The sequence below is a fragment of the Panthera pardus genome, unplaced genomic scaffold (assembly GCF_024362965.1).
Source record: "Panthera pardus isolate Hobbes unplaced genomic scaffold, ASM2436296v1 HiC_scaffold_19, whole genome shotgun sequence".
In the NCBI taxonomy this organism is placed as follows: Eukaryota; Metazoa; Chordata; class Mammalia; order Carnivora; family Felidae; genus Panthera; species Panthera pardus.
The window spans coordinates 7,807,240-7,829,870 of NW_026526754.1; the positions used below are offsets into that span (position 1 = coordinate 7,807,240).

Below are 22,631 nucleotides of genomic sequence, written 5' to 3' on the forward strand. Positions count from 1 at the left end.
GACTTGTTTATCTGCTTTTTTCCCTCTCTTTTATGGCTCAGAGAGCTTTAGAACATAGCGGAAGAATCAGTGGTATCTCCCAACAGAACTCAGACTCTGACTACCGTCTCCTCTCAGCCTTAGTTCTGGGATGGAATGAGGAAAGTCACTGGGTCCTGTAGGAGGACTTCCAAGCTGACCACCATTCTGACACTTACCCCACAGTCACCCGGCCAGGGCCTGTTGACTTGACCTCCTGTCCTTCACGCCACCTTCAGCTGTCCACAGTAGCAGCCTTCCAAATGGACTCCCTGTTCTCTCCCACTGCTCATGGTAGCGGCACCTCTTCTGAAGAGAACGCCCATGTTCTTCTCTTGGCCCACAAGGCCCTGTTCCAAGTGGCTCCTCCAACAGAAGGAGTTCCAGCCTTCTGGCCTCTTTCACTTCCCCAAACTCATCTTTCCGCGCATTACCTGTTCTTCACTCTGACAGAGTGCCTTTCTACCCTCTGCCCCCACCCTCACTAACCAAGCTCCTTGCTATTAGGGTAGGTCTCATCCTGGAGTACCACCTCCTCCCCCAAAGACTTCCCTGACCCACATCCATCCACCCCACCTCATCCTCCACTGGATTGGGCTGTCCTTAAGCACTTTTCCTTCACAGTCCCCACTGCAGGGGGAAATGTGTTGGTGGGGATCTTTGATTAACATTTTTCATGCCCACTAGACTGTAGACTTCACAGGGACAGGACCTTTTCGGTATTGCTGCCTTGGTATTCTCAGTCCCTTGTCCCAACACATCTTTTGAATAAAGAATGAATAAGTGCCCCCTCCTTCCCATCTTCCCTAATGCTCTGCAAAAGTTCCTAAAGCTCCCACTGCACCCTCACATGCAGCCTCACCTCAGGGGTGGGGTCAGGTACTGTGTGAAGGAGATAGGTCACTGCAGCCCAACTGACAACCTTAGACTCTGAGAGAGCTTGTGGCTAGGATACAACTTCCCCCCGTTACTACTGACTGACCAAGTAGATTGTAACATCAGGGTACATGCAGGCAAAAAGAAAAATATTTGAGGGGCACAGACACTTCAAAAGAGAACTATGGGATGCCTGCATGGCTCAGTCAATTAAGTGATGACTATTGGTTTCGGTTCAGGTCATGATCTCATGGTCATGGGATGGATCCCCACATCAGGCTCTTCACTGACAGTTCAGAGCCTGCTTGGGATTCTCTCTCTCCCTCTCCCTCTGCCCCTCTCCGGCTTCCACTCTCTCTTGTGTGCTCTCCGTCTCAAAATAAATAAATAAACATTTTTAAAAAATCAATTGCCTATTCACATGTAAAGAACACATTTAGGGGCGCCTGGGTGGCTCAGTTGGCTAAGTGTCTGACTTCAGCTCAGGTCATAATCTCACAGTTCATGGGTTCAAGCCCCGTGTCAGACTTTGTTCTGACAGCTCAGAGTCTGGAGCTGCTTCGGATTCTGTGTCTCCCTCTCTCTGTTCCTCCCTCACTTGTGCTCTGTCTCTCTCTCTCAAAAATAAATAATAAATGTTAAAAAAATTTAAAAAAGAACACTTAAACTGCCAAAACTATATATATATATTATATATATATGTATATATATATATAATATATATTATATATATGTATATATATTATATGCATATATATAATATATATATAAAGAATACATCTATCAGGAAAATTATTAGAACACATGCAACAAAAATTCCAAATTAGCTTAATAAACATTACAAAAAGATAAGGTAAAATATTAGCAATACAAAACCAGAAAATATTGAAAAGCTCAAGAAGGAATACAAGATATGAAAAAATATAATTGTTCCAGGGGTCTATTGCTACATAACAAATTACCCCAAAATAACAATGGTTTAAAATAACAATCAACACGGGGCGCCTGGGTAGCTCAGTCGGTTGGGCTTCCGACTTCGGCTCAGGTCACGATCTCGCGGTCCGTGAGTTCGAGCCCCACGTCGGGCTCTGGGCTAATGGCTCAGAGCCTGGAGCCTGCTTCTGATTCTGTGTCTCCCTCTCTCTCTGCCCCTCCCCCGTTCATGCTCTGTCTCTCTCTTTCTCAAAAATAAATTTAAAAAAACGTTAAAAATTTTTTTTTAAAAAATAAAATAACAATCAACAAAAACATTTGTTCACAAACCTGCTGGCTGAGTAAAGTTCCGCTCTACTCTACATGGCATCAGCTGGAACCAGAAGATCCATTTCCATGATGACTCATTCACACAGCTAGCAAGTTGTTACTGGCTGTAGGCTAAGAGCTCAGTGGGGCTGTGGATCAGGGGATTGGGTACCCAACATGTGTACCTCTCCACGGGCTGCTTGGTTTCCTCATGGTATAGTGGCTGCAGTTCATGAATAAGCACCCCAAGAAGCAGGGAGTAGAAACTGACAGTTTCTCTAGGTCTTGGCCTGGAAACAGGCCCAACATCATTTCTGCTGTATTTTACTGCTCAAGCAATAACCAAGCCCAGATTCAAGAGAGGGTGGGGAGGCACTGAACCCATCTCTGGATGGGAGAAGTATCAAAGAAATATGGGACCATGTATTAAAGTTACCATAATAATATTTGAAAAAAATTTGTAATTCAGAATGAATTAATAAATTGGAAAGACCAAATTAAGCAATCGTCCCAAAAGAAGAAAGAGAAAACAATGAAAGGGAAAACAAAGATGGAGGATGGAAATAGGATATCTGCACAACAGGAACCCCAGAAAAAGAGTAAAATAAAAAATGGAGAAAATCTACAGCATGAACAAACCTTGAAAACACACTAAATGTAAGAAGCCAGACACAGGGGTGCTTGGGTGGCTCAGTTGTTTAAGCATTTGACTTTGGCTCAGGTCATGATCTCATGGTTCGTGAGTTCGAGCTCCATATCAGGCTCTTCGTGGTCATCTCAGAGCACACTTCAGATTCTCTGTCCTCCTCTCTCTCTCTTCCCCTCCCCTGCTCACTTGCACTCCCTCCCTCTCTCTCTCTCTCTCAAAAATAAAGAAAGAAACTTAAAAAAAAAAAACCCAAAAAACAAAGGAATTGAAAGCAGGGACTTGAACAGGTATCTGTATACCAGTGTTCATTGTGCATCTGAAAGGTGGAAGCAACCTTGGTTTTCATCACCAGATGTATAGATAACAAACTGTGATCTATACCTACAATGGAATATTATTCAGCCATAAAAAGGAATAAAGTCTGATATATGCTACAAGGTAGATGAACCTTGAAGACATTTTGTTAAATGAAATAAGCTGGATGCAAAAGGACAAATGCTGTATATAAGTTATCTAGAATAGACAAATTCATAGAGACTGAAAAAAGAATAGAGGTTACCAGGGGCTGAGGTGAGGGGAAACGGGAAGGTATTGCTTAATAATTACATTACATTGTTTGAGATAATGACCAAGTTTTGGAAATACCATGATGTTTGTTCAACATTTGTGAGTGTTTTTAAGCCCACTGGTTTGTGCACTTGAAGATGGTTAAAATGGCAAATTATTACATATCTTTTACAATTAAAAAAATAATGTGATATACAAAAACCACTGAACTGTACACTTTATTTTTTTAATTATTTACTTATTTCGAGAGAGAAATAGAGAGATCATGTGAGCAGGGGAGGGACAGAGAGAGAGGGAGAGAGAAAGAATTCCATGCAGTGCAGAGCCAGTGCGGGGCTTGAACCCATGAGCTGTGATATTATGACCTGAGCTGAAACCAAGAGTTGGACACTTAACTGACTGAGCCACCCAGGTGCCCTTGAACTGTACACTTCAAATGGGTGAATTGTGTGGTATATCAATTTTATCTCAGTAAACTTGTTTAAAAACAAACAAAAAATCCAAGATGTAATTAACCAAATAATTCTAATATTTAGAGGATGATAGGAGGAGAGAGGGGGAGTGAGAGCTATAAGTCCTCATTTTGGGGGGCACCTGGGTGGCTCAGTAGGTTAAGCGTCTTGACTCTAGGTTTCAGCTCAGGTCATGACGTCATGGTTCGTGGGTTCGAGCTCCACATTGGGCTCCATGCTGACAGTGTGAAGCCTGCTTGGGATTCTCCCTTTCCTTCCCTCTCTGACTCTCCTCCATGATCTCTCTCTCAAAATAAACTTTAAAAAGGGTTAAGAAAATAAAAACAAAATCCTCACTTTTCAAATTACTGAGTCAATAAATAATATCTAAAATGTATGTCTAAAGAGCTGGCATTTGGGATGACTGCGTGGCTCAGTTAGTTGAGCCTGTTCGACTCTTGGTTTTGGCTTAGGTGATGCGTTTGCAGTTTGTGGGTTTGAGCCCCCACCCACGTTGGGCTCTTCTGTTGGGCACAGAGCTTGCTTGGGATTCTCCCTCTTTCCCCCTCCTCTGCTCATGTGCATGCTCTGTCTCTCTCTCTCTCTCAAATAAATAAACTGAAAACAAATAAACAGCTGGCAATTAAATACATTATTTAGAAATATGGAGGAAAATACCAGTAAATATCAACAGTTAAAAGTGCTGAGTGATTGCTGGGAGAACAGAATTGGGGAATGGGAGTGTGAGGACAGAAGTTGGGGAGCTGACTCTTCAGCCCACCTGGCAGCTCAGTGTATTACCACAAAGTGCACCCCTAAATAACCACCATCCCAGGCAAGGTATGGACATTGCCAGAACTCCAGAAGTTCCTTAATGCCTCCTCCAATTGCCACCCCATCTCTCCCCACCAACCACAGACACTTTTTTTTTTTTTTTTTAGTCTTTGTTTTTTTAAATGGAGATGCAATTGACACATAACATTGTGTAAGTCAGGCATTTTCTAAGTATCTGAGTTTGATGATACCACTTCTTGTTTTCTTATTTATTTATTTATTTATTTATGAGAGGGAGGGTGCGAGTGAGTAAGGGGCAGAGATAGAGAGAGAGAATCCCAGGAGAGGCAGTGGGGGAGACAGAGAGAGAGAGAGGAAGGGAGGGAGAAGCAGGGCTTGTGTTTTACTGGAAGCAAGGCTCAAGCTCACCCAATGTGGGACTCAAACTCCTGAATCATGACATCATGACCTGAACTGAAGTCAGAGCTTAATGACTGAACCCCCAGGTGCCCTCTTGTTTCCTTATTTAAAGTCTCAACCTGATCATGCATCCCTGAACATTAAGTTTAGTCTTTTCTGGGTTTTGTTTTGTTTTTTCAGAAGGCTCTACTCCAACCCCAAGATCAAGAGTTGCCTGCTCTACCAGGGGCCATCCAGGGGCCCCAGTTTTTTAAAAAACTTTTCATTGAGAAAAAAATATCCATACAGAAAAGTTCACATAAGTGTATACAGCATGCTGAAATGTTCACAAAATGAACACGCCCATGCAACCAGGACCCAAGATACAGCACTTTACCAGAAACCCAGAAGCTCTTCTTCATGCCCCCTTCCAGGCAATACCTCCCCGAAAACTGACTGTAATGGTATAGATCAGTTTTGCTTGTACTTTATATAAATGGAATGACATAATATATATTATTTTGTACTGGCTCCTTTCACTCAACATTACTTTGAGAGATTCTTGCACGTTGTGTGTAACTGTCCTTGGGTATATGTCTTCAACTTTAGTAAAAAAAAAAAAAAAATCAAACTGTCTTCCAAAGCAGTGTTTATCAGTTGAATCAGCCACCAGCAGGGTATGCTCCTTGCTCCATATCATTGCTAACACTTGGTATTGTTCACCTGTTAAATTTTAGTTGTCGTTACTATGAGTTTTATTTTGCATTTCTTTAATGGCTAATAAGGTTGACTATCTTTTCATCTTATTGGCCAATTGAATATCCATTCTTGTAAAGTTCCTATTCAAATATCTTCTCCATTTTTATACGGGGTTGTCTGCCTCTGGATATATGCCTTTCGTCAATTATATACGTTGAAAATTTACTCTTTGGCTTGCTCTTTCACTCTTTTTAAATTTTTAAAAAATTAATTTATTTTTGAGAGGGGGGAAGGGGCATGAGAGAGAGACAGAGAGAGAGAGGAAGGGGCAAGGAGAGAGGGAGGGAGGGAGAGAATCCCAAGCAGACTCCTCATGTGGAGCCTGATGTGGGGCTTGAACCTATAAACCACAAGATCATGACCTGAGCCAAAATCGAGTCTGACACTTAGCCCACTGAGTTACCCAGGCACCCTCTAGGTTCAGCTTCTTAAAAACAAACAAACAAACAAACAAACAAACAAACAAACAAACAAACGTAAACCTTTCAGAGACTGGTAACCCACCCATTGTTACACTCCATGATGGGATAGATACCACACTTGAACTAGATTTCTTTGTGCTCTTTTGTGGGCTCAGGCTTTTATCATAATAACATGGTAAGATGCCTCTGCCCTTCCCAAAAGAGACAAAGTTGGAGGCCACTCACTTGAGAAACTGAGGTGAGACCTACAAGACCCCTCACCAACCAAGAGCCCACCAGACCCCACTCCCCTGCTCCCCAGGGAGAAGGAAGGACTTTCACATTTGGCTCCATACCCAAAATGTTTATTCTCAGCATACACTTGTGCCTGGATGACTAGGAAGGGGACTTTGTGAGACTTTGCCACAGAGACCTCTGGGAGACTGGCCAGCTCACCAGAACTACAGGATGAGGGCTGAGAAGGTAGCAGCAAACAAGAAACTTAGAACAAAGTATGGGGAAGCTTTTGAGGGCCTCCGGAGGACCTGACTGGTTGGCCACTCGGTCACCTCCAGGTGTGTGGCGAGGTGTTCACTCTGAAGCTGAGATAGGAGGTGGGAGTGGCAAGACCTGACCACCTGCCTGTCTGGAAACTCATCCTCCACAGGGTTCTGTCCATTGTTCTCCTCTCTCACCTGGGGGTGGGAGTCAGCAGTTAGTGGCTCCCATAGCACCTCTCTCACCCACTCTAACCACTGCACCATCCTTTTGCCCAACCCAGCATACCTGTTCCACGTGTCTGAAGACCCGCAGCAGGTTTCCACGAAGGACACCCTGGAGCTCTTCCTCACTCCAGCCACGACTCAGCAACTCCTCTATCAGTACTGGGTATTTGGACACGTCCTCTAGTCCCTGAGGGAACCTGTGTGGCCATGGGCCACCAGCTGTGGAACCTGAGCCCTGATCCTGGTCTAGGGCCCAGTGTCCCACCAGCCCCAATCACACATGTGAAATTGAAGGCCATATTCTCCAGGCTACTGAATGTCACTTTGGAAGCTCCTTGAAGACAGAGCTTCTGTGGTGTCTACCCCCTGAGCAGATGGCTGGCCTACAACAGATCTGCTGAGCTGGGACTGCAGCAGGTGCTAGGCAAACGGGCTCTGCTGGGGTGGGGTGTTGGGGAATACTTAATTAATGTGACGATCTGGAGTGGCAGTGGGTCCACCAGGCCACAGGAGGGACAGGGAGAGCCCAGGAATCAGCCCCTGGGAGTGGAGAGACGTCAAGTGAGCTGGAAAACCAGAGCCTGTAGATGAGGTCTGAAGGGTAGGAGGACCATGGAATGGAGAGACTAAAGGACTCCCTGCTGTGCCCTGCTCAAGACAAACCCCAGGGAAATACTCACCGACCAGACCCATCATAATTCCCGCCAATCCCGATGAACTCTGATCCAATGACAGCTCTGATGTGATCAAAGTGATCTAGGTGGCAGGGGTTAGTGTGAGCAGCACTACACTGGAGTCAGGCCCTGGGACCAGCCCTGGTCTGGGGAAACTCAGTCCTGACCAGTTCTCCTGCCCACAACACTCCAGGCCATGGCAGCTGACTTCATGGAGCTCCCAGCCCATTGTGAGTTCTGAAGTGACTACAGGCTGAACTGTGTCTCTTTAGAATTTTTTCTGCCCAGAAGCCACCCTGCCTCTGGGTTCCTTGAGAACCCATCTGTCCTGTCCAGAGAGGTGACAGCAAAAGACATTCAGAGGCAGGGGCAGCTGCTTCCCCCAAACCCATCAACATTGACTGTGGCCCCAGATCTGGGTGGCAGCGAAGAGCCATGTCTCCTCTCCTGGGTTGTCAGAGGTCTGCCCATTGCCCAACAGGTGTGCTACACTGCTGGAGCTGTCCTGAAGGCCCCATGGCCACAGGCTCAAACTGCACAAGAAGTTGAAGCGAGGCTCACCTGCCACGGTGGACACATTAGCCAACAGGTTGCACTGTAGCACCCCCATGGACAGCGTCACCATCACAATGCCACCATTCTTCTTCTAGAAGGATAAAGAAATGAACACTCAGCCCCCTCAGTTTGGCTCTTCAAGCCTGATGGCCTGCTCTGTGCCCTGGGGGCCTAGTAGGACAGTGCTCAGTCCTGGCTTCAGGGGCTGGAAGAGGTTTCAGCTCTGGGTTTGTGGGCGCCTGAGTGGAGCTGATTTGGCCTCAATTTTCAGAGATGGGGAAGGTTAACCAGCCATGGGTCCAAGGGTGAGGTCTGGACTGGTAGCTTTGTTCAAGGTCAAGAATGTTTGCATGAAACGCGCCTAGCTCTGGGTGTGAGGGCTGAGGTAGCTGCTCACCAGAAGTTGCAGAATGTCATCAGGAACATTCAGCAAATTGTCGCACACAGCCCTGGAAGCTGAGTGGGAGAAGATCACGGGAGCCCTAGACACCTTCAGTGCCTGCCGCACCAAGGTGTCTGACGCATAGGACAAGTCCACCATCATGCCCAGGCGGTTCATTTCCCCTACCACCTTCTGCAAAGACAGTTTGTTTTTTGAGGTGGGGGAGATGTCAAGGATGCACACACGTGTACACTATCTGTAGGTGGAGAATGGGTGGGGTAGGGTATGGAACAGGAATCCTCACCTCACCAAAGCTTGTCAACCCACTGACGTTGGTGTAGAAGTGGTGTTTAAACTTGGTGGAACTTTCTGCCCTGTGGGACAGCCAGAAGAAGGCAGTCTCAAAGAAAGTCTCAACATCCTGGGCATCAGAGCCTGGGGGCTCTGCAGTCCCTCTGTTTGTCTATCCACACCCCCTCTCCCCCCCCCCCCCCCCGCTACCCCTGGAATAGAGTAAGGACCTGGGCCAGCTGCTTTCTGGGAGTGTGAAGGACCTGTTGAGAGTCCAGCCTCCTTTTGTGGATCCCTCTGTCCTCACCTGTCTGGCAGTTGCCCCACCATGTCATCTACCATTTCACCGTGGCTAGGCACTATGCTCACCAGGCCGTGTTGCAGGTGAAGGTAAGTGTCAGGAAGCGCACTCCCAGCAGGTAAAAACTGCGCAGCACAGAAAGGCTGCTGTCCAGTGAGTGACCACCCTCCACACCAATGAGGCAGGCCAGCTTTTGAGTGCTGTTCAGACCTAGAAGAGGATGGATAATCAAGTGGTCAGGGCCCAGGGCCAGAACCATCAGAGTGAGCCCCTAACTATCTCCCCATTTGCCAGCCCACCTTTGGCTGAGGTCACAAGCTCCAGTTCAGAGTAGGAGGCACACATGCGACGAATGAGGTCAATCTGCTCCAGTGTGAGGCGCACAGCATCCTGGTCCTGTGTCTGGCATGGGGCTTGGGCTGACCAGAACTAGAGGTAGGCCCCGGGGGTCCAGAATGAGATTAGAGTGGTCTCCAATGTCCTTGGCCTGCCACTCCTTCTCAGCCCCCAAGGTGCTCATTTGGGTCATTGGCCCAGAACGAAACACTACATGACCCTATGGTATCCTGATGCCTATTAAGCTTGCTGCCAGCAGCCAAACTGTGGACTGTGAAATATCATTGTCTGCTGTTTGTCCATGTGCTATGTGAATGCCCCAAGGCCAATCCACTATATCCTTTGTGGCTCTAACTCTAACCCCACACTCACCAGGGATTTTCTGGTCACTTTCTGTGTGTCTCCACAGAACCTGGGTACCCATGTGGTTGGCCTGTCTTGGCCTCCAGAGCCCCCACATTCCCAGCAGTCATGCGATGACACATTGTGTGTTCTACGATTCTAATCACTGAGAGGCCTGCCTACCCAGGTTTCTGTGGCCCCCGACATTCCCCAGCAGCCATGTCGTGGCACCCTGTGTATCCCTGTAGTACCTGGGCACCCACGAGGCCATCCCTGAGCTTGTCCAAGCTGGTCTGGCCATAACTGAAATTGCGCAGGTTAACGTCTTGTAGCCTGTTCTGGAAAAGCTGTCTCAGGAGCAGGGGCAAGTGGTTGTGGCTGGGGGCATCAGGACAAAGGTAGAGTGGAGAACATGGACTCAGGTCAGACAGGGCATGTCAAAGTACCTGGGCATGTCCTGTCCCCCTCCCTCTCCCCCCCCCCACACAGACAATATGGAAAAATTCCTGAGGTGCAGCTTTGGGGAGGGGTGGGGGCCTGTAGTGTACACCAGGAACAGGGTAGTGGGGGGAGGGGACCTGGCTGATGGAGGAGAGAGTTCATCCAGGGGTGGTGTGAGGAAGCCTCCTCACTAGCCCTGCATGCTGAGGACCCCTTCCCCTACCCAGGTGTGGCCTCAGTCTCCACCTGCCCCCGCACTGCCCCTGCTCACCCGTCCACGAGAGGGAAGTCCCGCATCAGGGCGCGCGCGCGCTTCCTCAGACTTGGTGTGCTGGAGGTAAGCAGCGTGGTAGGGGAACTAGAGAAGGCCGTGGTCGGATTGCTGGGGGCTCCGGGTGTGGTCGGGTCGCTGGGGGTGCCAGGAGTGGTCTGGGCACGGGTTACCGCCCTCTGCAGCAGAGACAGCAGGAGCAGCAGACGCAGCAGAGGTCGCCAGCGAAGCGCGTGGGGGCCCTCGTGGCCCAGGGGCCTCATGTTGCGCAGGGTCGGCCGGGCAGGCAGTGGCCGGTCTCGAGAGGAGGGGCGCGAGGGGCAGAGGGCGACGGTGGGGTCCCGACCGGATTTACGTGACCGGTCGTGAGGAGGGGCTGCAGGCAGAATGCTTCTCCAGACGAGCAGGGATCCGCGACGCAGCTGCGCAGCGTGGCCAGAGGGGGCGACACAGACCTCCACCCTCAACTAGAGGGCGCCCCAGGGGGCCAGACCAGCTTCTGCCGCGTAAGAGCACGCGAGTGGGAGAGCGGCAAAGAGAGAGGGAGAGATCCCAAGCAGGCTCCGTGCTCAGGGCAGGGCCTAACCCGGGCTGGATCCCATGACATCCTGACCTGAGAGGAAATTGAGCGTGACGCTCAACCGACTGAGCCACCCAGGTGCCCTTATACATTTTTTAATAAAAATGAAATTTAAGAATAATATGGGAGGGGCGCCTGGGTGGCTCAATCGGTTGAGCGTCCGACTTCGGCTCAGATCATGATCTCACGGTTCGTGAGTTCGAGCGCCGCGTCTCGCTCTGTGTTGACAGCTTGGAGCCTGGAGCCTGCTTGGTATTCTGTGTCTCCCTCTCTCTCTCTGCCCCTGTCCCGCTCGTGCTCTGTTTCTCCCTGTCTCTCAAAAATAAATAAACATTTTTAAAAATATTTAAAAAATTAAAAAAGAATAATATTATGGGAAACCATTTTGTTTTAGTAACTAGTATTGAAATTTGCATCTGTACATTTGTTAATATATGGGCACACACAAAAAAGACTCTAGATTCTAGGGGCTCCTAGGTGGCTTAGTTGGTTAAACGTATGACTTCAGCTCAGGTCATTATCTCATGGTTTGTGGGTTCAAGCCCTGTGTCGGGCTCTGTGCTGACAGTGCAGAGCCTGGAGCCTGCTTCGGATTCTGTGTCTCCCTCTCTCTCTGTCCCTCCCCTACTCTCTCTGTGTCTCAAAAATAAACATTACAAAATTAAAAAAAAAAAAAGACTCTAGATTCTAAACATTAATTAACTATAGCCATCTTGGAAAGGGGGTAAATTACTCCCTGGTCAATTTATGTCACATGTTTTTCTGTAGTATGGTCATCCTGGCTGAGGGATTTTGTGGGTAGTGCTGGTGAGGGCTGGCCCGTTTGGTAAGAGATTAGTGGAGGCACCACAGCAGCTGAGCCTGGAAAGGATGGGGTCTGCATTGGGCAGGGAGATGGAGAGGGCATCCCAAGTTGGCCAATAGCTCAAGCAAAGGTCTAGTTCCGACAGGATGGCTGTCTGTAAGGGAGGAGCTGGAAGGTCCTCAAAGGTGTAGAACAGTGGGACAAAAATTCTTACTGCTAAGAACATGAGGGGACTTGGTCTGACATGACTTCATGTGGGGCAGAAATCCTCCTTCAAGGTAAGGCGGTTTCCAGGATGGCTGGAGGCCTGAGTGGTATAATTCATTGTTTTCTGCAGAAAAAAAGCCCTGACACAGGGGAAACTGATCTCAGAACTGCACCTGGGTGGCGTCTGGGCCTCCTAGGCCTGCATGAGGTCCTACCAGGCTGAAAGGGGTCTATAACACAGACTAAAATATGAATTGCCCCCTTCTGTATCTGTGTCTGTCAGCTGTTCTCCCACCTGGGCTCCCTGATAGGTGGGCCTCCCCTTTTGGGTGCCAGAAGAAGGGCCTTGACCTCTGGCCACTACTGCCTCGTGTCCATCACTGCTCCCTTCTCATGCCTAGTGGTTAAGGACTAAGTCTGACCCTGCTGCCTTCAGCTTTGGCTATCTCAGAAGAGAGGGAGAAAGAGAGGGAATGTTTATTCTGGTCTCATATACCAAGCTGACTTGCCAGGGGAGGTCTTCATTTAAGTGATATAAACAATATAGTGAGTGATGAATTTGTTAATTCAAAACTTTATCAAAAGTTCAGAAGTATTGCACATACAGCTGTTTCCTGTAATAGTCTTAGGTGAAAGTAGGGAACATAATGTTTATAATTGATTTTTTAAGTTTATTTATTATTTATTTATTTCTTTTAAATGTTTATTTATTTTTGGGTGGGGGGAGAGAGGCAGAGAGAGAGGGAGACACAGAATCCGAAACAGGCTCCAGGCTCTGAGCTGTCAGCACAGAGCCCGATGTGGGACTCGAACCCATGAACTGAGAAATCATGACCTGAGCTGAAGTTGGATGCTCAATCAACTAAGCCACCCAACTGCCCCTATGATTGATTTTTAATGTTATTGAATTAATAAATAAACACCATTTCACATGTCTGATTTTGGTTGACTAAGTAAATCAGAGTTATACTCTTCCTGATAACTGGAAATGTTGGGCAAAATATAAAAAGGATCTTCCTGAAGACATCAGAAAGTTAAACAAGATATTACAAAATTACTTGATGAGGATCCAAGGAAAGTGGAAACCTAGAGATGAGCCCAACTTTTGGGCTAGTTCTTCTACTAGGGGTGTGGTGCTCTAAAGAGGCAGAGATTAGTGTCCAGGGTCCACCAAAATAAGGAGAATCCTGATGAACACTTAGTTTTGAGTTGGAACACAAAAAAATGTACCTAGGAGAAAGAATGAATTGGAATTAGGGCCTTCTACTCCAGGTCTGCAGCAATTCTGGTTATTAAGCAATTGTCTCTCAACTCCAGATGCAGTCTTCTGTTCTCAGCTCTGTGAGGCTGGGGCTCAAACTCTTCCTATTTTTTAAATATATTTTTAAAGTTTACTTATTTATTGAGAGAAAGAGAGAGAGGGAGGGAGAGAGAGAGAGTGAGCGGTGGAAGGGCAGTGAGAAAGGGGACAGAGGATCCAAAGCAGGCTCTGTGCTGACAGCAGAGAACCCAATGTGGGGCTCAAACTCTTGAACCATGAGATCATGACGTCAGCTGAAGTCAGACAACCAACTGAGCCACCCAGGTGTCCCTTAATTATATTTTTAAAGTTTATTTATTTATTTTGAGAGAAAGAGAAAGCACGCACAAGCGGGAGAGGGACAGAGAGGATCCCAAGCAGACTCTGTGCTGTTAGTGTAGAGCCCTATGTGGGGCTCAAACTCACCAACCGTGAGATCAGGACCTGAGCCGAAATCAAGAGTCAGATGCTTAACTGACTGAGACACCCAGACACCCCTATTTTTTTTAATGCTTATTTATTTTTGAGAGAGAGCGAGAGAGATTGGGCAAGAGAGGGGCAGAGAGAGAGAAAGACAGAATCCCAAGCAGGCTCCTCACTGTCAGTGTAGAGCCCAAGTCCGGACTCAAACCCATGAGAACCAACTGTGAGATCATGACCTAAGCTGAAATCAAGAGTCCAACACTTAACTGACTGAGCCACCCAGGTGCCCCTGGTGCTCAACTCTCAAAACCACATTTCCTAGAAGCCTAGCTGGTTTCCTGTTACATTCTGTCAATAGGGGCAACAGAGCAAACTGAAAGAGGTTTTCCTGTTCCAACAGTGACAGTTGGCTGCAGTCTGCAACTTCTGGCTGTCATCGAGTAGCCTTGCCAGCTCACGTTTAGAACACTTGCACCACCTCACAGGGCCCTGTCCTTAGAGGTCTGCTCCCTAGCAACACAGGGCCCTGCTGTAAGCTTCTATCTTCTACCACCTTTTCCCATTTTTCCCCTAAATGGACAGTGAGCTGGATCAGCTCCCCCTGAAAGGGTCTGTAAAGGGACTAAGGCCATCTCAGAGTGCTACTTAATCCGCTCAAAAGAAGTCAAGAAAAGAGGGAATAGGTAAAATGAATAGAAAACACTATTGGAACTTTCTGAGTACGCTGCAGAGTACAGCCAATTTGGAGGCTGAGGCAAAAGGAAAAATGTGTTCCTATATGTTTTTTTAAAAAAATATTTATTTTTGAGAGAGAGAAAGCATAAACAGGGGAGGTGCAGAGAGGGGGTGGGGGGGAGACAGAGTCAGAAGCAGACTCTAAACTGTCAGCGCAGCGCCTGACTCGGGGCTCAAACTCACAAACCATGAGATTATGACCTCAGGTGAAGTCAGATGCTTAACTGACTGAGCCACCCAGGTGCCTCATGATTTGTATATCTTCAATTTCTCACTGTGCTTTTATTGGTCTGAAAATGTATTACTTTCCCTTCATTTTTGAAGAATATTTTCACTGTGCATAGAATGGAACATTGGTAGTTACTTTCATTCATCAGGCTAAAGATATTCCACTGTGTATGGATTTCTATTATTTCCATTAAAACTCATTTGTCAGTTTTATTGATGTTCCTCAAATTAATATGACTTTTTAAAAATATGACTGTTTTTAAGACAATCTCCTGTCTTTGTCTTCTTGCAGTCTAACTTTAAAGTACACAGTTTGGGGCTATTATGAGCAGCACTGCTTTAAATATTATTTCGTATGCCTTTTGGAAAACCTATGTATGCATTCCCGTTGCGATATATACCTGGGGCAAAACTGCTCAGTCATGGGGTATGCATAGGCTATTAGTATTAACTATTATTTTTATTAGCCATTATCTATTATCATGTTATTTATTATTATTAGCTGTTGCCATGAGTATTAACTCTTAATTTTGGCTATAATTAACAGAGTTGCTATTGCCATTAATTGCCTGGGGGTAAGATAGTGTGGTTGTCTAAGTAGCTTGTGCCTCTCAGAAAGGAAGTCCCTGAAGGGCAGGGCAAGGAGTGGATCTATATCCAGGGAAATTCAGTCATTGGAAGCCCATGTACTATCCTGTAGCCTGGCATTCTGGGCTCTATCCAAACAGGAACAAAGATCATTTGTGATCCAGGCAGGTTCCTTTCTTGGGAATATGAACCAGAGTTCCCTTCAAGATCCCCAGGTGGTGGTCAGTGGGTCAGGATGTGGACTGAGGTGAGCTATTGAGAGGCATCCCAGAGGAAGGTCCACTCTCCCACAGCCAGAGCTACTCATTGTCTTCTTCTAGTGCTGAGCCCAACCATCTGGGCCTTCTCAGGCCATGCTAGTGAGACTCAGGTGTTACTAGAGTAAATGGTGGCTGAACTGCAGGTTCCTCCACCAACTACCAGAATTGGGAGCTGGCACCACCAGACCCCGCCACAGAGAAGGACACTCATGCCTGTTTCCATGTGTAAAACATTTATTTTCAGGAAATGTGCCTGTCTGCATGATGGGGGGGGTGGGGGTGGGGGAGGGCAATGTGCGGTATCTGCAACTGCCATAGTAACATCTGGTAGGATTAACTGAGTCACCAGAGCCACAGAATGAGGACTGAAAAGGCAGCAATAACTGTGAGGCTTGGGGCCACGTTGGGGGAAGATTTTGACAATAACTGTTTAGGTGAACACTTAGGTGCCCAATGTGCCGAAGTCTCAGTTAGTTTCTGGTCTCGAGCCAGACACCATGTCTGAGGCAGACGTGAGAGAACAGAGCGGCAAGAACTGCCCAGCTGCTCATCCGGGAATTCATCCTCCAAGGGGCTTTGCCCCTTGCTTGTCTCCCGTACCTGGAGGTGGCAGTCAGTGGTCAGCAGCTCACACAGAAGCCCCAACACACTTGCTCAGGCCCCTGCGCTACTCTTTTGTCCAGCCCAGCATACCTGTTCCACCTGTCCAAAGACCCGCAGCAGGTTTCCACGAAGGACACCCTGGAGCTCTTCCTCACTCCAGCCACGACTCAGCAACTCTTCTATCAGAACTGGGTATGTGGACACGTCCTCCAGCCCCTGAGGGAACCTATATGGTCGTGAGCCAGTCAGCTGTGGAACCTCAGCCCTGTTCCTTGTTCATGACTCAAAACCACAGGCTTATGTGTCCAGGGACTACTGAATCCCAGCCCTTGTCTGACATGGGAAATGGATACTTGGAGAGAGTAAGTGATTCACCCCTGTTCTTCATCCTGCAGAAGGAAACTCCCAACCTCTTTGAATATTCATAAAAACTCATCAAATTATACTTTTTGGATCTATGCCTTTCACGGAATGCAAGGTTTTCCTCCATTTATGAAAAGAAGAAAAGCTTTTATTTATTTATTTTTCAGTTTATTTATATATTTTGAGAGAAAGAGAGAGACAGAGCATGGACAGAGAGAGAGGGACAGAAAGAGAGAGAGAGAGAGAGAGAGAGAGAGAGAGAGAAAGAGAGAGAGAGAGAGAAAGAGAGAGAGAGAGAGAGAGAGAGAGAGAGAGAGAGAGAGAGAATCCCAAGCAGTTCCCGCACCATCAGCACAGAGCCCGATGCAGGGCTCAAACCCACAAAGAGTGAGATTGTGACTTGAGCTGAAATCAAGAGTAGAACGCTTAACTGTCTGAGCCACCCAGGCGCCCCTAGAAGGAAAGCTTTTTAAGACCCAGCTGTAGGCAGAGGAGTTGGTCAGTCCACACCAGACCTTGCTAAGAGTCTGCTCAGAAGCAGTGGGTCAGCGGCACTTGGCTGGCTCAGTAGGAAGAGCATGTGACTTTTGATCTCGGGGTCATGAGTTTGAACCTCATATTGGGTATAGATATTACTTAAATAAATAAAACTTAAAAAAAAAGGCAGTGGGTCTGCTGGAACTAAGGGTGGGGCACTAAGGGTGGGCAGATCATGACCTAGGGGTGGGACCAATGGGTCGCAAACAGAAACACACTCTGTGTGTGGGAAGATGCCAGGTGGGCCTAAAGTCCATGAGGATCACAGTGTGGTGGGCATGGTGACTATCAAGGCCCTACTGTGGCACAGCTAGCCCCAGAGAAGCCCCAGAGAAGCACTTACCCTTTAGCCCCATCATAATCTCCACCAATCCCAATGAACTTGGATCCAATGACTGCCTTGATGTAGTCAAAGTGATCTGGGGGATGAAGGGTCAGCAGTGTGGGGCTTCTAGGACGGGGGTGAGGTGGGGACTGGTCTCTACTGATTCCCCTTCTTGAAGCCTGTAGGCTATGGAGGCCAATTCCTTCATGGCTTGGCACCCAGTGTGCCAACTTGAGGAGGTAGATTCCAGTTGGCTCTAGACTGGAATTTAGATTTGGAGTGGACCCCAGTTGGCCATTTCTCATTCAGGATTCACCTTGCCTCCAGTCTCCTTGAGAACCATGGGGGCCCCTTTCCATGGGTGTGGAGGATGAGAGATGGATAAAGAATATAACTGATAAAGACCAAAGAGACTTAAGGGGCTGCCCAATCCCTTGGCCAGAGGCAGGGGCAGGGAGCTTTATGAGCCCCTAGAGAAGCACAGATGGTTAGCACCTGGGCTCTATGTCTGACTGCCTCCTTTCTACCCATCAGTATTGTAGTATCAATTCTGTATCTTCAGTTCCACATGGCACCAAGATGCTTTATACTGTCCATCATTGAATTTTTGGGCACTGTGTCTACTGCCAACAATGAGTCAGACCACTGGGGCTGTTCTGAGGCCCTCCCCCCAAGGCTTCGGGCCCAAATCAGAGCTATTCAGAGAGCCCAGGTAGGGCTTACCTGCCACAGTGGACACATTGGCTAACAGGTTGCACTGCAGCACCCCCGCTGACAAAGACACCATCACGATACCACCATTCTTCTTCTGCAGGGGTGGACAAATGGACAATCAGCTTGGCCCCCAGAGCAACCACCTGCCTCTAGGCTCCTGTGAGGAATGTGTTCAGCTCTGGTTTTGAAGTCAGAGGAGACTTCACCTTTCTACACTCTAGGATTATGTGAATGGAGGAGTCTCAGCTCTGGTTGGTGTGGAAATGTCTTGACCATGGGGGGCTTATAGAGTAGAGGAGTATTTACCACTTAGAACCCCCCACACCTGGGTTCAAGAATCCACGGGCTGTGGACTGTGGGTTTGTGAGGGCAGAAGATGTTCAGCCTAGGGTTTGAGGAAGTTGAGGGAACAGGGGTTCAGGTTCAAGGACTCCTGGTTTAAACCTTTTGTTTTAGGTTTGAGAGTCAGGGTAGTCTCTCACCAGAAGCTGCAGGATGTCATCAGGAATGTTCCTGGCATTCTTGCACACACCCCGGGCAGCTGAGTGGGAGAAGATCACAGGTGCCCGTGACACTTCCAAGGCTCGCCGTGCCACAGTGTCAGAGACGTGGGACAAATCTACCATCATGCCCAAGCGGTTCATTTCAACCACCACTTTCTGCAGAGACAGGTTAGGGAAAGGGCGTCAGGGGTGCACATGTGCGTGCATTTATCTGTAGGAACTGGTGGGGCATGCACATTCATGCGGGGCGGGGTATGGAATCAGGGTCCTCACCTCACCAAAGCTGGTCAGCCCGCTGACACTGCTATAGAAGGGATGGATGCCCTTAGATGAGCTCTCTGCCCTGCAGGATGGCCAGGAGACAGTCTGAATGGTGGCCATGACTTGGCCACAAGAGCCTACTGAACTCTCTATACCTGCAACCCCTGGAGCAAGAGTAGGGACCCAAGTTGGGCTGGGCCTGGCAGGAGGGAGTCCCTACTGGGATCCAGTTTTGCTTTGCAAACCCCTGCTCCCCACCCCCCACCCCCCCACTCCAGGGTCAGTGCCAGATCCCAGGGGTAAAGCTTGGTCTGAGCCCCAGTGTGATCTTGGGCAGATCACTGCATCAGTGGGTGCATACCATCTGCACTGTGCTCACCAGGGTGTGTTGCAGGTGTGAGTGAGCGTCAGGTAGCGCACACCCAGCACATAGAACGTACGTAAGACGGAAAGGCTACTGTCCAGCGAGTGGCCACCCTCCACACCAATGAGGCAAGCCAACTTCCGTGTATTGTTCAGAGCTGGGGGCAGGTAGGTCAGATGATCACTTTCAGAGGCTGGGGTATCTCAATCAAGTCCCTAACACCCCCCACCAGTCTACCTACCTTTAACTGAGGTCACAAGCTCCAACTCAGAATAGGAGGCACACATGCGGCGAATGAGGTCAATCTGCTCCAGGGTGAGGCGCACAGCATCCCTTTCCTGGGTCTCGCATGGGACGTAGGCTGACCAGAACTGGGGGAAGGCCAGGGGTTGGAGCTCCCTGGACTTCTCATAGCCTCCACAGCCCACACAGCAAATGGGGTCACATGTGATGCATTGCTTGTTTGGTGGTACTTGGATGCCCACCAAACTGGTTCACTGCAACCCCTGTAGCCCCCAGCATCCATGTTGTAGAATTTTGGGGGGCCCTACGATAACTGAGTTTCCATGTGACTAACTCATGGTTTCTGGGGCCCCAACACTCCCTCTCAGCCATGCTGTGTGTCCCTGTGATACCTGGGCACCCACGAGACCGTCTCTAAGCCTGTCCAGGCTGGTCTGGCCATGGCTGAAATTGCGCAGATTAACATCCTGTAGCCTGTTGCCATAAAACTGCCTCAGGACAAGGGGCATGTCATTGTGGCTGGAGGGAGAGCAAGGCAAGGTCAAGTCAGGGGGAAATGGGTGGGCTCCTTAGACCTTGGGATTAGGCAGGACATGGGGCCAGCAATGGGGGGGGGGGAGGATGTCCCCCACACCACACTGTCACAGACTATAGTAGGACCCCTCGAGGCCTAGGCTGGGGAGTTCCCACCAGGGAGGGAGTGACAGAGGAAGGGAAAAGGCACCCACGGATGATGGGAGAGTGAATCCAGGGGTGATGTGAAGGGGCTTCCTTAGGAGCCCTGCATGAGGACCTCTAGCCCTGCCATGGGGTCGGCTCAGTCTCCACCTGCCCCCACATCGCACTTACGCACCCGTCCACGAGAGGGAAGTCTCGCATCAGAGCCCGCGCGCGCTTCCGCAGACTTGGGGTGCTGGAGGTGGCCGGCGTAGTCGGGGCGCTGGGGGTTCCCTGAGCGGTCTGGGCGCGCGTTAAGGGCGGCGGCAGCGGCGGCAGCAGCGACAGCAGGAGCAGCAGACGCAGCAGAGGTCGCCGGCAGGGCGGGGAGGTACCATCGAGGCCCAGGGGCCGCATGTTGCACGAGCCGGACAGGTGGGCAGGGGCCGGTCTCGAGAGCCTGAGGGGGCGACAGGGGCAGAGGGCGACGATGGAGTCCCGACCGTCGACTCGGGTCACGCGGCGGTGCGGTCTTGCAAGGGGAGAACCGAGTCACAGGACCTCGGACCCAGCCGCGGAAAGCCGCGACGCGGAGCAGCTTGGCCGCCAGGCGAAGGCACGCCCTCCCCTCCCTCCGCCCCCCTGCCCCAGCCTACAGGGCTTCACCAGAGGGGCGGGCTTTCTGTTCTTACCCCTCACCCCACTCCCAGCGCTCTGAGGGGCTGACCCAGGTTGCTCTGCCTCTAACCTTGTTCTCCAAGAGAGGCAAGGTTACTCCTTTCAGAGTGTAGCCCTGGGCTCTGAGGCCTCTGTCATCAACATTATGTCCCCACCTGCCTGCATCCTGCACCGGCCACCCTGAGGGCTGCACGCAAGTGTCTCTGGGCTCTCGGTTTCCTGGTGCTGAGCCATGTGGGGGTGGGGGTGGGGGTGGGAGGAGGAAGTCTCTGGAAATGAGGGGTTAACCTTGTGGACTTTGCATTCAGGAAGAGGCCCTCTGCCCCTGACCTCTCTCTCCCCTACTTTACTCCCTTGCCTGCATGTCTGTCCCCTGGGGACTCCAGCCAGAACTGGGAACTGTCAGGGGTGCCCCTACCCCTGTCTTCCCCCGTGTGTCTCAGGAAAGACCTCCCTCCTCAGGAAATGCTAGTGCTCCCTACGGTCTGAATGGAGGGACTTTTGGGACGTGAACTGAGCAACCATCTGGGGGGTCAGGGACAGTTTACTGAACAGAGCAGGAACTCAGTAAACTTTATGAGTGGAAGGAAATTAAGTCATTTTTAGGTCAGCATAGCACCCTATCCCCCATCCCAGCAACATTCCTCCCAGAGCTGCTGGCTGAGCTGTTGGCTAGGGTCCCTCCTACCTCAGTGTGGAAGCCCCATCTTCATTGAAGTCAGAGGTATGGGTCCTAAGGAAAGGCCTGGCATTTGGGTTCCTCTGAAGGCCCCACCTCCATTTTAGCCTCAGGCCTTCACCCTAGCTGCCTTCTCCAGGAACCACCTCCCTTCACACACCTCACAAATGGGGATGGCATCTTCTGGAAGCTCTGCCACTGAGAGGCTTCAGAGTTTCTGACCAAACTCCTTCATCCCCAGCCTCCCAAGGTTCTGCTGTGAACCTTGGCACCCCCTGGAGCTGCTTCACCTTTGGAACCTTTTCCAGGTGGCAGGAGTGACCAGAGCAGAGGTAGTGACCTAAGTCTGAGGACTAGAGACCTTAGAAACCATCCTAGAAAGGAAATGAGCAAAACTTTTCCAGAGCTACCTAGGAGGGGACAGGTCCCAGCTTGGGTATGTTTGAGTGTTTGGGCATGTGATGGTGTCCAGTGTCCAGGGAGTGGCACTGTGTTGAAGGTGGGTCTACTCTCTGACTACTGCAGCTGCAGGGGTCTTTAGGCAGCCCCACTACCGGAATGTGAGTCCCCTAGGGTGTGTCTGTGCCCTGGGTGGCTGGGGAACCCAAACTCAGACTGGTCTCTCTCCTCTCTTTCCCCCTGATGCTGGTCAGCAGCCCCACGTCCACCCACGCAGCCAGCAGAGTGGAGAAAGGGAGGAAAAACTCTTGGGTCCTCTGATCTCCAGGGCAAAAACGTTGGTTTGGGGGATGAACAACTTATCTGTTCCACTCTTGTTAGCATCTCCCCTCCCCCCCCCCCCCCCCCGGCCCCCAGGAAGTGGGGAGTATAAACAATGGGGAAGAGGTAAAAAGTCTATTCAAATAAATAGCTGCTGACAGAGAAATGAGAAGGGAGAATTTAGTTTTTCGAGTTTTTTTTTTAAAGCTTTTCTCCAGGGGCCAGATATCTTACACCCCAAGACTTGGAAGAAACTCTAGCCCAGTAGAGACAGTCTGTGTTGAACCATAGAAAGTGGGTATCATCTCTGTAGAAGATTAGTTATGCGGCACAATTTTTTCGTAATGTTTAACTTCAGTCTTTAAACAGGCTGGCACTGCTAGTCATGGCCTTGAAATGACCG

The 22,631-nt window shown here is 49.3% G+C and overlaps 2 protein-coding genes across 8 annotated transcripts; both read right to left on the reverse strand.

Annotated features, from left to right (window-relative positions):
• Positions 1–6,486: 6,486 nt before the first annotated feature.
• On the reverse strand, positions 6,487–10,828 carry DPEP3 (dipeptidase 3). Its single transcript, XM_019455515.2, has 10 exons — positions 10,456–10,828; positions 9,995–10,121; positions 9,365–9,494; positions 9,134–9,275; positions 8,778–8,847; positions 8,489–8,665; positions 8,098–8,182; positions 7,543–7,618; positions 6,924–7,059; positions 6,487–6,832 (listed from the first exon to the last, which is right to left on the reverse strand). Exons 1-10 carry the CDS (start codon positions 10,716–10,718, stop codon positions 6,599–6,601), a joined length of 1,440 nt encoding a protein of 479 aa, XP_019311060.1. The 5' UTR covers positions 10,719–10,828; the 3' UTR covers positions 6,487–6,598.
• Positions 10,829–10,848: 20 nt separating this feature from the next.
• LOC109270739 (dipeptidase 2) lies at positions 10,849–21,030 on the reverse strand. 7 transcript variants are annotated; one of them, XR_002081671.2, is made up of 11 exons: positions 20,348–20,679; positions 19,887–20,013; positions 19,493–19,622; positions 19,267–19,408; positions 18,900–18,969; positions 18,606–18,782; positions 18,133–18,217; positions 17,428–17,503; positions 16,275–16,410; positions 13,106–13,277; positions 10,853–10,954 (listed from the first exon to the last, which is right to left on the reverse strand). XR_002081671.2 is itself a non-coding variant. In XM_019455508.2 (11 exons), exons 2-11 carry the CDS (start codon positions 20,566–20,568, stop codon positions 15,924–15,926), a joined length of 1,422 nt encoding a protein of 473 aa, XP_019311053.1. In that variant the 5' UTR covers positions 20,569–20,611; positions 20,900–21,008; the 3' UTR covers positions 15,799–15,923. The 7 variants fall into 7 exon arrangements, 6 of the variants coding, with proteins under 6 accessions (XP_019311057.1, XP_019311056.1, XP_019311055.1 ...); XM_019455508.2 differs by lacking the exons at positions 10,853–10,954; positions 13,106–13,277 and adding exons at positions 15,799–16,181; positions 20,900–21,008 and having other exon boundaries at positions 20,348–20,611; XM_019455512.2 differs by lacking the exon at positions 13,106–13,277 and having other exon boundaries at positions 10,849–10,954.
• Positions 21,031–22,631: the final 1,601 nt, after the last annotated feature.

Excerpts from the sequence above, each read along its gene's own strand:
- DPEP3 (XM_019455515.2), bottom strand. The coding sequence starts at position 10,718 with ATGAGGCCCCTGGGCCACGAGGGCCCCCACGCGCTTCGCTGGCGACCT. Across the intron at positions 10,122-10,455 it reads GACTTCCCTCTCGTGGACGG|CCACAACCACTTGCCCCTGC; the intron begins GTGAGCAGGGGC and ends TGATGCCCCCAG. Across the intron at positions 9,276-9,364 it reads GCTTGTGACCTCAGCCAAAG|GTCTGAACAGCACTCAAAAG; the intron begins GTGGGCTGGCAA and ends ATCCTCTTCTAG.
- LOC109270739 (XM_019455508.2), bottom strand. The coding sequence starts at position 20,568 with ATGCGGCCCCTGGGCCTCGATGGTACCTCCCCGCCCTGCCGGCGACCT. Across the intron at positions 20,014-20,347 it reads GACTTCCCTCTCGTGGACGG|CCACAATGACATGCCCCTTG; the intron begins GTGCGTAAGTGC and ends CTCTCCCTCCAG. Across the intron at positions 17,504-18,132 it reads CAATGTGTCCACTGTGGCAG|ATCACTTTGACTACATCAAG; the intron begins GTAAGCCCTACC and ends TTCATCCCCCAG.